An 11989-nucleotide genomic window follows, 5' to 3' on the forward strand; every position below is an offset into this window, starting at 1 on the left:
TTTACCCTAGATTTCAAACATAAATGTGCTCATCAGTTATATAGTGAATTCTAAAAGATTTTAATCGGTTCAAAACTAAACTAAATAGTTTCACTTTATAAAGCCAAAACCAGCTAATTAGTAAACGATTTATTGATTTCAGTTTAAACGATTCAATTTGATTTTGAAAATAATTTTGATTTGCAATTCACACCCTTACCCTCACAAGAACTAATCAGCTTCTTATTTTGTGAAGAAAGATACTGACGAAAACTAGGATGAGTTTGTTTTTTATGGGGGCAATGAAAGAAATAGTTCAGAGAAAGGGGTAAAGTATATACAAGACAAGTAAAGTGGAGTGATAAAAACTTCCTCTAAATTTGAAACAAATGTTAAGGAGAAGCTCACATGATGTCTTCCTTAATAAATAAAGAATATATTAAAAAAAAAAAAAAAGTCAATCACAGAAATTTCATTAAAAAAATTTTATATTACCAAGTAGGCCACGTCCAATTTTTTGTTTTCTTTTTCTTTTTTTAGTAAACGCGATAGAGATCTTAATTAATTCTTGTGAAAATATTTGCTCCGATATAGGGATAATTATTTGTTCAGAAAATAACCTCTCCGCAAAAAGGGTTAAGGTTGCAGACATTATGGTATGCCATTCTTTATTAGATTATGTAAATTATAATAAGGTTGTAGAAGGTCAAAGTCTCTAAGTTATATTTGAGGAGGCCATGAAATACTCACCACCTATGAGCATGGCCAACCAACTTTTCTTCCTTCTTCTATCTCTACTTGCAATCGCTGCTTCTGCACAAGGTGAGCAGCATATGCATTCCTTCCATGTCCCAGTCCATTTACCTATCTTCTCCTCTCTCTCTCTCTCTTTTCTTTTGTTTTGATTAATTTCTGATTTGTTATCAAAATTTTGTAGTATTTGTAAGCATAGATTGTGGTGGAAGCAGTAATGTTTACACAGACGAGAAAGGGATCAAGTGGAGTGGAGATGACCCCTTCATTCAAACAGGTAAGAACGCAGTGGTTCAGACATCTAATTCTAATTCCATCTCGCATGTGATGAACACACTTCGAGTGTTCCCAACTCACAATAAGAAGAATTGTTACTCAATCAATGCCACCAATGGAGAAAAATTTCTAGTTCGTGCAAGCTTTTACTATGGTAACTATGATAACAAGTCATCTCCACCTTCCTTTGATCTTCATTTCAATGGCAACAAAAGAACAACTGTGGTAACTTCAAGTGAAGAACTTGTTTCCAAGGTATCCATCTATAATGTAAAGGTGGATGCTATAAGTGTGTGCTTAGCCCAAACACACCCCAATCAACTCCCCTTCATATCAGCTCTTGAAGTGAGGAGCTTGGCTTCTACCATGTGAGTCAAAAACTACTTTATAACATTCTTTTTTTCTTTCATTTTTCACTAATGACGAACTTTCATCGAAATCAATGAAATAAGAGCACTAAACACCCCGTGTGAGTGACCCCAAGAACATTTCTTCATAAAATTTTAATTGCTATCCTTCTTTCCTAACGTTCTACCACATTCGCAGAGATGTCCACAACAACAACATAACAGTTAATATTCCTTATTTTCTAGGCGATCTCCCCAACCTTAAAGAGCTGTAGGTTTCTCTCATTGAACACATTCCTCATATATCTTTTAAAATTTTCATTTACTTAACTAAACTAATCGTTCGTCTCTCTCTCTCTCTCTCTCTTGAAGGAACCTGCTCGCAGATAACAACTTTTCAGGCTCTGGGACTCCATCATCTGATGATACTTTAACAACCCCATATTATTTACCATATGATTATTTTTCACCTCCACCGCCACCGGTACCAAATGTTTCGGTAACCGTAAAGAGCAGAAGGAACCCACGGATGTCAACAAAAATTGTAGCCCCTGTTGGTTCCACCAGCGGTTTCATGTTAATCGTGGCAATAATATTATATTTTCGCCACAAGGAAAAAAAAGCTAAACTTGCAGCAGCAACGAAGACAGGTTAGCCACCTTAATTTAAGCACCCATCCATTCTTTGTATGTATATGCCATGTCTGATATCTAAACATTTATGTTCTTCTTGTAGCCAATGATGTAAGAGTTTAAGTCGCAAAATAAAGCAAGTAGATGACATTGTCTATTTTAAGAAGAGAGATTGAGTGGATTCCATGTGTGGATCATGCAAAATATGAGAATGATTCTGGTACAAGTACCTTATCTGAAGTAGATGATATTCTGTGTATGATTTCAGGTTTTGATCTTGATGTTTTAAGTTTTCTTTCTCTTGCTTCCAATAGGATAGTTCATTTTTTTAGCTTCTGATGTTGCTGTTTTTAGTCTCTCCTGTGTCTGTGTCTGGCGGGGTCAACCACTCTGGACTTGTAAACTTTGCTTTTTCTGAGTAAGGGTTTCTGTTCCTTAGATTTCTTTTAATAAATTTGATTCTTTGTTAAAAAAAATTATAAATTTGGAGTAACATGCACATCGAGGATTTTTTTTTTTTTTTTCTTTTCTTCTAAAGGTCAGTAAAATGGAATTAAATAAAATAAATAATGATCAATGATAAAATTAGATCCATTTTGTATCATATCCGAGGTATTCCTATAGAATAAGATCGATCCATTATGAATTAATATCCAAGGTATTAATTCATAATAATCAAGTCCTTAATGATTGGACAAAATGAAGAAATAACACTTCACTTGCGAAGTTATACCTCATCCTCATTGGGATCAAGGTTCGTTATCTCACGATTGATCTTGACTGATACTGATCTGGATGGGATTGGATCAGATAGATTTACTTCTTATTTTTTTAGTTATTTTTTTACTCTTGGGTTGTATTAGTGGATTGGTATCGGTATGATCAAGAATTGGGATCACTCTCAACCGATATCAATTCAATCTGTTTTTTTTTTTCCCTTGTGAATCCAAATCTGAGATTACAAATCATGATAGGAATAGTGAGTTAGGGACACAAAATGAACCTTCGTGGTCACTTCAAAAAGGTACTGATATTGAAACCAAATTCCCAATTTTTTTTTCCTACATCCCAATATTCTAGCAACTGCAATCCCTTTTTTACATTAATTGGCATTTCTCAGAAGTAACTTATAATCCATGGGCATATTTGATCCAAGTGTAAAGGTACGAATGTTGCAACCTGGTGATCAAGCTATTGAAATAGCTTCTTGACATTCTCGAGGTAGGGTTGTGTATTCCCCCTCCCTCCCCATCTTGCATATGTGGGAGCCTTAGTGCACCTAATATGCCCCTTTTTAACTTATGATTCAACCGACCAGTTACAAGATTTACATAGTCAAAATCATGGCTTCCTCCACAACTACATTTTTTTTTTTTTGTAATCAAATATTCTTGTGCCTAAAGGCTAAAAATCGATTCCCAAGATATGCTTCAACGCCTTCACTTAACGGCAAACAGAAACAGAGGGGGAATAAACAAAGAAGTTCAAGAACCAACTAGATGCAAAGCTTAAGGATCTATTATTTGCTCTAATTGCCCTCTCTTTTCCCAATTCATTGCCCATTCAGCCAAGCCAACCATCTTTGATGGAAGGGTGTATCAATTACAAGTCTTTCCACAAAAGACTTCAAATAAAACCACCCCGAATGAGTACACATCCAACTTCACGATCAGTTGTCTTCTGAGATACTCTAGATCAAGATACGGAAGATTTCCTTTAACTGCAGTGCTCACATGGCTCTGATAACGAAAATTATATACATCCTAGATAACGAAAATCAAATAGAAATTGACAAAACTAGACTGAATACAATATTGATTTTAACGGATTCCTATCGAGTTCTATTTTAATTTGCATCTTATCAAAATGTAATCAAACCAAAATTGAATCGAATAACTGAAACTAAACCATTTGACACCCTTAGTTGAATCCTAAGGTGATGATGTAGGGCCCGTTTGATAACGTTTCAAGAAACGCATTTCTGTCCTTTCTGTTTCCAGAAACAGCAGAAACGGAGTAAAAAACATTTGATAAAACTGTTTCGTTTCACTTATTTTCAGAAATAGAAATAGAAATTTTTACTTATTTATGATTTAAGAAACGACCTAGGCGAAACAAGTTGACTTGTTTCGTCATTTCTGGAAACGACTTGTGACCATTATTTCATTGGTTACTATCGACTTCTAAAAACATGACTTATCAAACACCTTCAATTCCATTTCTGTTTCTAAAAACAAAAATTTATGTTTCTGCCGTTTCTTGAAACAGAAACGATAAAAACGTTATCAAACGGGTCCGTAGTTATTATCCGATTGATAAGGGCGAAAATACCCATCCTAGTGCACTGCGATGACACCTATCGCCTATGGAGTGCTCCACACGCATCATGTAAAGAAACTTGTCCAAGTGAACCTCAGTCAATTTGGGTTGGTATTGGCTGTTACCAACTTGATATCGTTTTCCAGGTAGCAACTAATCGGTGGCGGATACTGTGAAGTTTTGTCGTAAATTATTGATCTTTCCAACATCCCGAAACTCGGGAAAGCGAGACGAATTCTCTCCGCTTCAAACAAGTCCAACTCAGAAGACAAGAGGAGCTGCGTCCATGGCGTCTGCAAATCTTCACCTTCCGGCCAATCTCAATCTCTCCCCACTTCCAAAAAGCTATCCTCGCAGAATCCACAGAGCCCAATTCCCTCTATCGCGGCCTAGGAGCATCTCCCGCCAACTGTCATTGAAGTTCTTCTCCTCAAGTCTCCCTACTTCGCCAAGAACACCATTCAAGGGTGTTTGCTCTGCTGCTTACGTATCGGCTCCAGCTTCTGAACCCAGTGTAAGCGAAAATAATCCCAAACTTGAGGGTTTGAACTCGCCGCCTGCATATGCTCAGTCTTCGACTACTATAAGTTGGAGTCTTGTTTGGAGTCTTTTGCTTCGCCACAAGTTAAGGGTTGCTGTTTCAATTGTCACACTTATAGGTTGCACATCTTGTACTCTTTCGATGCCCATCTTTTCAGGTAGGAATTTGTTGGATCCTTGCTCAATTCTTTTCGTTCTTTATGAGGGCTTGTTGAACCTACTACATAGAACTTCTAAATATTGATTTGGTTTCATGTTGCAGAAAAGGTTGTGTAATACTGAAAATGAATATGTCTAGAAATCGAAATACAGGGCAAGGGAATTTACCCTGGAACTTTTCTGATACTCAGTTCAAAAGAAATTGAATGTTCCCTGAGCTTCCCCACCCCCTTTGGGTTTTGGGTTTTCATAATTGCGAATTTACATGAAAAGTGTCCCTCAAATTACTGGAAATTGAAAGAAAAAAAAAAAAAAGCTTCACATGTTCAGTTGGTAACATATAGATATACTCATTCCTCACTTAAGTGGTTACACGCTGTTGTTGTTGTTGTTGGATTTTTTTATTTTTTTTATTTTTTATTATTATTATTTTTTTTTCTACAGGGAGATTTTTTGAAGTACTCATAGGGGTAAGACCAGAGCCTTTATGGAAGCTGCTTAGTAAGGTTGGAGTTTTGTACATGTTGGAGCCGATTTTTACAGTTATTTTCGTAATAAACATGAGCACCATATGGGAGAAGGTTATGGCAGCCTTAAGAGCTCATGTCTTTAGAAGGATATTGATTCAGAAGGTAAAACCAATTCTTTCTTTTACAAGGAAGTCTAATTCTAACATGATACGTATTTTTGCAGTTAAGTAGTTTGTTATCATCCGTGTTGCCTTTATATGGGTTGTGTGTCTATATGTCATTATCTGACATGGATGCTAAGTGTTGAACTTGTTATATCCTAGAGATTGGATTCCTGGACTTGGATATCTGTAAACAATGTGGAAGATAATAATTCATTCCATACATTATTATGCATTGTAATTTGTACAGGATCAAACATTAAGGGCCCGTTTGATAACGTTTCAAGAAACGCGTTTCTGCCATTTCTGTGTCCAGAAACAGCAGAAATGGAACAAAAAGCGTTTGATAAAACTGTTTCGTTTCACTTGTTTTCAGAAATAGAAATAGAAATTTCTACCTATTTATGGTTCAAGAAACGATCCAGGCGAAACAAGAAAGTTCTTGTTTCGCCGTTTCTGGAAACGACTCGTGGCCATTCTTTCGCTGGTTACTATCGACTTCTAGAAACATGACTTATCAAACACTTTCGATTCCGTTTCTATTTCTAGAAACGGAAATTTATGTTTCTGCTTTTTCTTGAAACAGAAACGACATAAACATTATCAAACGGGTCATAAATGTCTCACGAGTTTTATGTTTGGACCATATTTGTCACATGTGGATAAGCTATAATGTAATAACCTATGATATATGCTAGTTTGTTGTTAAAATAGAGGTAAAGGAAAAGAAAGGAAAAATGAAACTTGGGAGTGGGATTCCATAGTGCACAGGGTTTCAGAATCTGAGATGTGTTTGACAAGGTTCCTTTCATCTATTTCGAAGAGAGTCTCTTCAAGAGATCATGCTACACAGGTTAGCATTACTGTTTCCTTTTTCTTTGGATGAAACCTTTTTCTTGTTCCCTTCCTTCTGAACTTTATTTGGTCTATGAAATGGTTTGACTGTAACTTCCCTGGGTGGATTCTTGGCCAGTGCCTATCTTAAAATTTTATTGTCAGTTATTAATTTGCATTTTAAGTTGTATTTATTTGGCTATCATTTAAGATATGGGATCCTTATGCAGTGCTGTGTGACTTGTTTGTTCATTTATTTAAGACTTAAGCAGAAATATATTTATTTGGTTGTTCTGAAATTTGACTATGTTCTTTTATTCTTACTGCAGATGGAGTTTTTTGATCGACACAAGGTATGAATATCTTCATTTATTTTCAAGGTTTTCCAATTCAACTAATGGTGTAAAAGTTGTAGGGTTGAGATAAATGTTCGCAATATGCCTTATAAAATCATATATTAACTCCCAAAATCAGCTGCTGCAAATGTCAAGCCTCGCTTGTGAATATCTTCTTTTTTGGCCGATTTTGGTTATGCAGTAACTAGAGCTTGCCAAACAAAATTTCATCAATGCAGTTTTCTCATGGCCTAGGGCTTCAGTCTTGCTCTAAAAGCAACATATTCAAACCAGTCGATTAGTTTGTCAACTATAATAATAAACAATATATCCCCACTCCACAATGCGGTGGCTATATTTTTTTATTCTCTCACCAGCTAAATGTTCTTTGAAGTGTGGGCCAAAATGGACTGGACCCGCTGATTTCACCAAACTTGTGTGACCTTAAATTTTTTCAACTTGCAGCCATTATATTCCTCTACGAACAGAAGCAGGCCCTTTATTGATTTAATATAAACAATTTTTTTAGCTATTATGAGCCCCTACAGTACCAATTGTATGGGGCCAGTTGTTGAGTAAGGGGGCGTCCAAGATGCTAACATTGGATAAACTGACCACTCAGGTTTGGGCGAACCCAAACCCAACCAGCCAGTCTTGAGGTTTACCGTATTATACATCGCTGCCAACATGGGATTTTATTTTTGTCTAACTTAGCAAGTTACACTCTTGCATTACCCACATAAGGAAGAACCTTAAAGCATGTTTTCCCCTTAGAATTACCTCTATATTTTGGGACAGATTTGGTAAAATATTATCTGAATCGGACTGATGATGGTCTACTTGTGTCAACAAGGTGGTTGTCGCCTGGCAACCAAAATGTCGTAAACGCTAAAAACCACTATTTCCCCTCTCCCCTTATTTTTTTCAACTTATGCTTGGATCAGTTGAATGGTAAGTTGAGTTAAGCCTGAGCTTGGAGAATCCTAACACAAATGTGTTTAACTCTTACAGATAAGCATTCAAATGTTACATCTCAGTAAGGCATTGAAATTAAGAAAGGAATTGTCAATAAAAGTGACTAAACCAGAATAATGATTGTTACAGACTTCCTTTACTGGTGCATTTTTTGTACAATTCGAGTTTTGGGGGTTAAGAGGCATCAATCTGTTAGTCTTCTAAAAATAATGGATCAAGTGTGCAGTATATTTTCCTTTCATCAATGATCTGAATTCATCACACTTTTTTTTTTTTTTTTGGGGGGGGGGGTGTGAAATCTGAATTCATCATGCTGAGCAGTCGAAAGGTTTCCAGGTTTCTCTTTGCTGCATGTCATAATCCATGGCAGTTCTTTTTCATCTCCTCTTTTCTGTCCTCTATGATATTGACTTCTGTTTCCTCGTACGTGCATGCTATCATTCTGGCCTAACTGATGTTTGATAACTATTTTCTTTGTGGTCTTGTGCAGGTTGGTGAGTTGAATGGTTTGATAACGTCTGATTTGGGTTCTCTCAAAGATATTGTTAGTGAAAACATTTCAAGGGATCGTGGTTTTAGAGCACTTTCCGAGGCAAGATACTCTATACCTGTTATTTCTATATGGACTGGATATCTTCTTTTCAAAGTAACAAAATTTTTCCAACTTATTTTTCGTTCACTACATTACTTGCATGGTCTGCTTACGTTACTGTGTTACTTCTTTTATCTTATTACCCCTTCACAAAATTTGCCATGCTGTATTCAATATTTTTTCTATGAGTATCAGATTTGTTTGATCTCAGTCTTTTCTGCCCTCCAGTTTTATTATATTTGATTGCTTGACTCTTCCTTTGATCCTGCAGGTTGTGGGAACATTAAGCATACTCTTTGTTCTCTCTCCCCAGCTAGCTCCAATTCTGGGGCTACTGATGCTTTCAGTGTCCTTATTAGTTGGTAAGATTTCTCTTTCAAAATATTGGGTTAAAGTGCCCACTGGTTCTTTAGATTCAAGTGGTCGATGAGAATCATCAGTTTACCATATTAGTATGATAAAACTGGTTTTTCTTTTTAGGTTTTTGTCCTCTTCTGGAACTTGTGTTTTTGGTTTTCATAACCTGTATCTCGCTCAACTGAAGGAAATCAATTTGAGTCAAATTTTCTGAAAGAGTTCTGAGTTCTCCCAATAATTTGATTTTGATTTCAAATGAATCATAGTTGTTTTCTCCAAAATGAAAATTTAACAGATCTTTTGTATTGACATATTTTGGTAAATGTATCAACTCATTTTTTGAATTTTCTTCTTAAAAAAGGTTCATATCCTTGCTTACTCTAATTTGAAAATTATGATAGTATTTTTTTATTCAACCTTGTGGCTTGTGCTACTCATATTAATATGTTTCATTCACTAGCTGTATACAAACGGTCAACCATACCTGTCTTCAAAGCTCATGGAAAGGCACAAGCATCCATGTCCGATTGTGCAACTGAAACATTTTCAGCTATTCGTACCGTAAGATTTACTTACTTGAATGGTTTTTTCTTCTTTCGGATTTTGCAAGTGCCAGGAATTTTATTTTTTATTTTTTTTTATGTCTTCATCAAGGCTGGAATTTTTCATTGGTGAATGAAATAAATCTAGTTACTCTACTTCTTTATTGTTGAATTTAACACTAACAATTTCTGCAGGTTAGATCTTTCGGTGGTGAGAAGCGTCAGATGGCGATGTTTGGTAATCAGGTAAGTTTCGGATATTCATAAAATAAAATAAAATTACAGATGTATTAATGTCCTTTGGAACCTCTAATTTTCTTCATTTGTGATGTTTGGCAGGTTCTTGCTTTCCAGACTAGTGGCATAAGGCTGGGAACTTCCAAATCTGCAAATGAATCCCTGACTAGAGTTGTAGTTTATATTTCTTTGATGGCCTTATACTGTCTAGGAGGAAGCAAAGTGAAGGCAGTAAGCATGACCATCCTACCTTTAAGGATCTTTAATATGGTTTTGTATGGTACATTCTGATCCTGTACTGAAGTGTTCTCTCTCTTCAAATTAATATGTACTCTCAGTCATTCCAAACCCATCCTGTCAGAAATTATTTCTGATTTTTTTTGTGTTAAAATTTTTAACTGTAGAAGTTGGGTTTACAGGGTGAACTCTCTATTGGAACCGTGGCTTCTTTTATTGGATATACTTTCACATTAACTTTTGCTGTGAGTCATTCTGCTCCTTGGTAATGCTAATTAACCCATTTATTTCCTACATTCCATATCTCATGCAATAAGGATTTCAGGTTCAAGGGTTGGTTAACACATTTGGTGATCTTCGTGGAACTCTTGCTGCTATTGAGCGTATTAATTCTGTTCTATCGGGGACTGAAATTGATGAGTCCCTTGCTTGTGGTTTAGAAAGAGAACTCCAAAAGAAAGAAGTGGATGATGGCAGTCTCAGAGTATTCCAAGACAATGGTTCTGCTGAGAAAAATCAAGCTCTAAATATGCAGTACATGACAGCCTTGAAATCATCTAGTAGTGGGTGTAGTCTAGCTTGGTCTGGTGACATATGCTTAGAAGGTATCTTTGATGGGGATTTCAAAAATGATCTTTCAAACAGAGTCTATTGCACTTTACTCATTTTATGAATTTATTTATTTATTTATTTGTATATTTTACTCTTCTCTTCCATTATTTTGCTGCACTTCGTAACATTCTGTTCTCTTTCTAGGTATATTTCTCCCCTCCCCTCCAAATCCCAAAGAAAAAAGGAAAACAGTTTCCTGGTTTTTTCACTCTTACCTACAATCAATGTTCACTCCTTGTAAATTTATCTTATATCAATGATAAAAGGGAAAAAAAATTAATTACCTCTATGAATCTTATTTCAGATTATCTAAAAGTGCTTAATCATTTTAGTCCCTTTCCCTGTCTTGGCTTAGTCACTGACACTGTTGATTCATGTGTGCTGGCTAATAATGCAAAAGTTTATAAGACCTGATCAGATCCTTTAGCTCTAAACTAGCCAAATCATTCAACTATCCAGCATGATAGATATGCGCATACCTTGATTTGGTGAAGTTCTGATTTGGCTCCAAAGATCTTACCATGCTTTCTTGTGGCCTCCTGGCCTGCTGCATATAAATGATATGGTCTGTGAAATGTTAAGCCGCTCACTGGACCTTTCTGCAGCTGTTCACCTTTAGGTTTTGTATTGTTCATGTATATACCATGTCAAATCTGGGATCCAGTGCTGAAGAGATGTGGTTCATCATGGTTCTTCAACTGGCTTGGCATTTTGTTTTTGTCTCTGATTGCACTTGTAAAGAACATTATATGACTTAACAACTTAAGCATTTTCCATGGTTTTACCTTTTTAAAGAATTATTTACCTAGTGTACTTGGCCATTTAATCTTATTCCACCGTTTACTGCTAATGCCCCTTGTTTTGTGCGACAGATGTGTATTTCTCATATCCTTTGAGACGTGACGTGGAAATCCTGAACGGTCTTAACTTAACATTAGAATGTGGGACTGTAACAGCTCTTGTTGGTCCAAGTGGTGCAGGAAAAAGCACAATTGTACAGCTATTGGCGCGCTTCTATGAGGTGTAATTTCTTTTTCTTTGTAAATTCCATTTTCCTCTTCCTGGGGTGGGTGAAACAGTAATCTGTATTAATTACCATATTATGTTTGCAGCCAACAAGAGGCCGTATTACGGTGGCAGGAGAGGATGTTCGAACATTTGACAAGAGTGAATGGGCTCGTGTTGTCTCTATAGTAAATCAGGTATGTTGCACAGTTGACTAAAGCATACAATCTTCTGTGATCAATAATGTTATGCAAATATTCTCATCTTCTATGTGTACCCCTGTTTCTTTGTCCTCTGCTCTTTCGATATCTTCTTTTATGAGTGCAGCAAATGGTCCTTTCATTATAAACATCTTTCCGTGTCAATGAAAAACCATGGCAGGAGCCTGTCCTATTCTCGGTTTCTGTTGGAGAAAATATTGCATATGGATTACCGGATGATAATGTTTCCAAGGATGATGTGATTAGAGCAGCCAAAGCTGCAAATGCTCATGAATTCATAATTTCTCTTCCACAGGTTAGTTTCTCTAGAACGATTGTGTAGGGGACTTTACACATTAGCAAGTTCTCTAGTTTTTTTTTCCTTCTTTACCCCCCCTCCCCCCTTTTCTTTTCTTTTTTTTTTTTT

General features: G+C 36.1%; 2 protein-coding genes across 3 annotated transcripts in view; both read left to right on the top strand.

Annotated features, from left to right (window-relative positions):
- Positions 1–740: 740 nt before the first annotated feature.
- LOC122082218 (uncharacterized protein At1g24485-like) lies at positions 741–1380 on the top strand. Its single transcript, XM_042649690.1, has 2 exons — positions 741–801; positions 917–1380. The coding sequence occupies exons 1-2, from the start codon at positions 741–743 to the stop codon at positions 1378–1380; spliced, it is 525 nt and encodes a 174-aa protein (XP_042505624.1).
- A 3070-nt stretch (positions 1381–4450) lies between these two features.
- Positions 4451–11989, top strand: part of LOC122081711 (ABC transporter B family member 28) — an 8701-nt gene continuing 1162 nt past the window's right edge. The window contains exons 1-13 of one of the 2 annotated variants that reach the window (XM_042648908.1): positions 4451–5004; positions 5450–5637; positions 6800–6823; positions 8271–8372; positions 8644–8734; positions 9190–9290; positions 9467–9517; positions 9611–9739; positions 9928–9990; positions 10071–10350; positions 11230–11378; positions 11470–11559; positions 11744–11878. In XM_042648908.1, the coding sequence (XP_042504842.1) occupies positions 4593–5004; positions 5450–5637; positions 6800–6823; positions 8271–8372; positions 8644–8734; positions 9190–9290; positions 9467–9517; positions 9611–9739; positions 9928–9990; positions 10071–10350; positions 11230–11378; positions 11470–11559; positions 11744–11878 (1815 nt within the window). In that variant the 5' untranslated portion in view covers positions 4451–4592. The remainder of the gene's footprint in view (positions 5005–5449; positions 5638–6799; positions 6824–8270; positions 8373–8643; positions 8735–9189; positions 9291–9466; positions 9518–9610; positions 9740–9927; positions 9991–10070; positions 10351–11229; positions 11379–11469; positions 11560–11743; positions 11879–11989) is intronic. The other variant, XR_006141168.1, reaches the window with a different exon arrangement.

The sequence above is a fragment of the Macadamia integrifolia genome, chromosome 6 (assembly GCF_013358625.1).
Source record: "Macadamia integrifolia cultivar HAES 741 chromosome 6, SCU_Mint_v3, whole genome shotgun sequence".
Taxonomy (NCBI): Eukaryota; Viridiplantae; Streptophyta; class Magnoliopsida; order Proteales; family Proteaceae; genus Macadamia; species Macadamia integrifolia.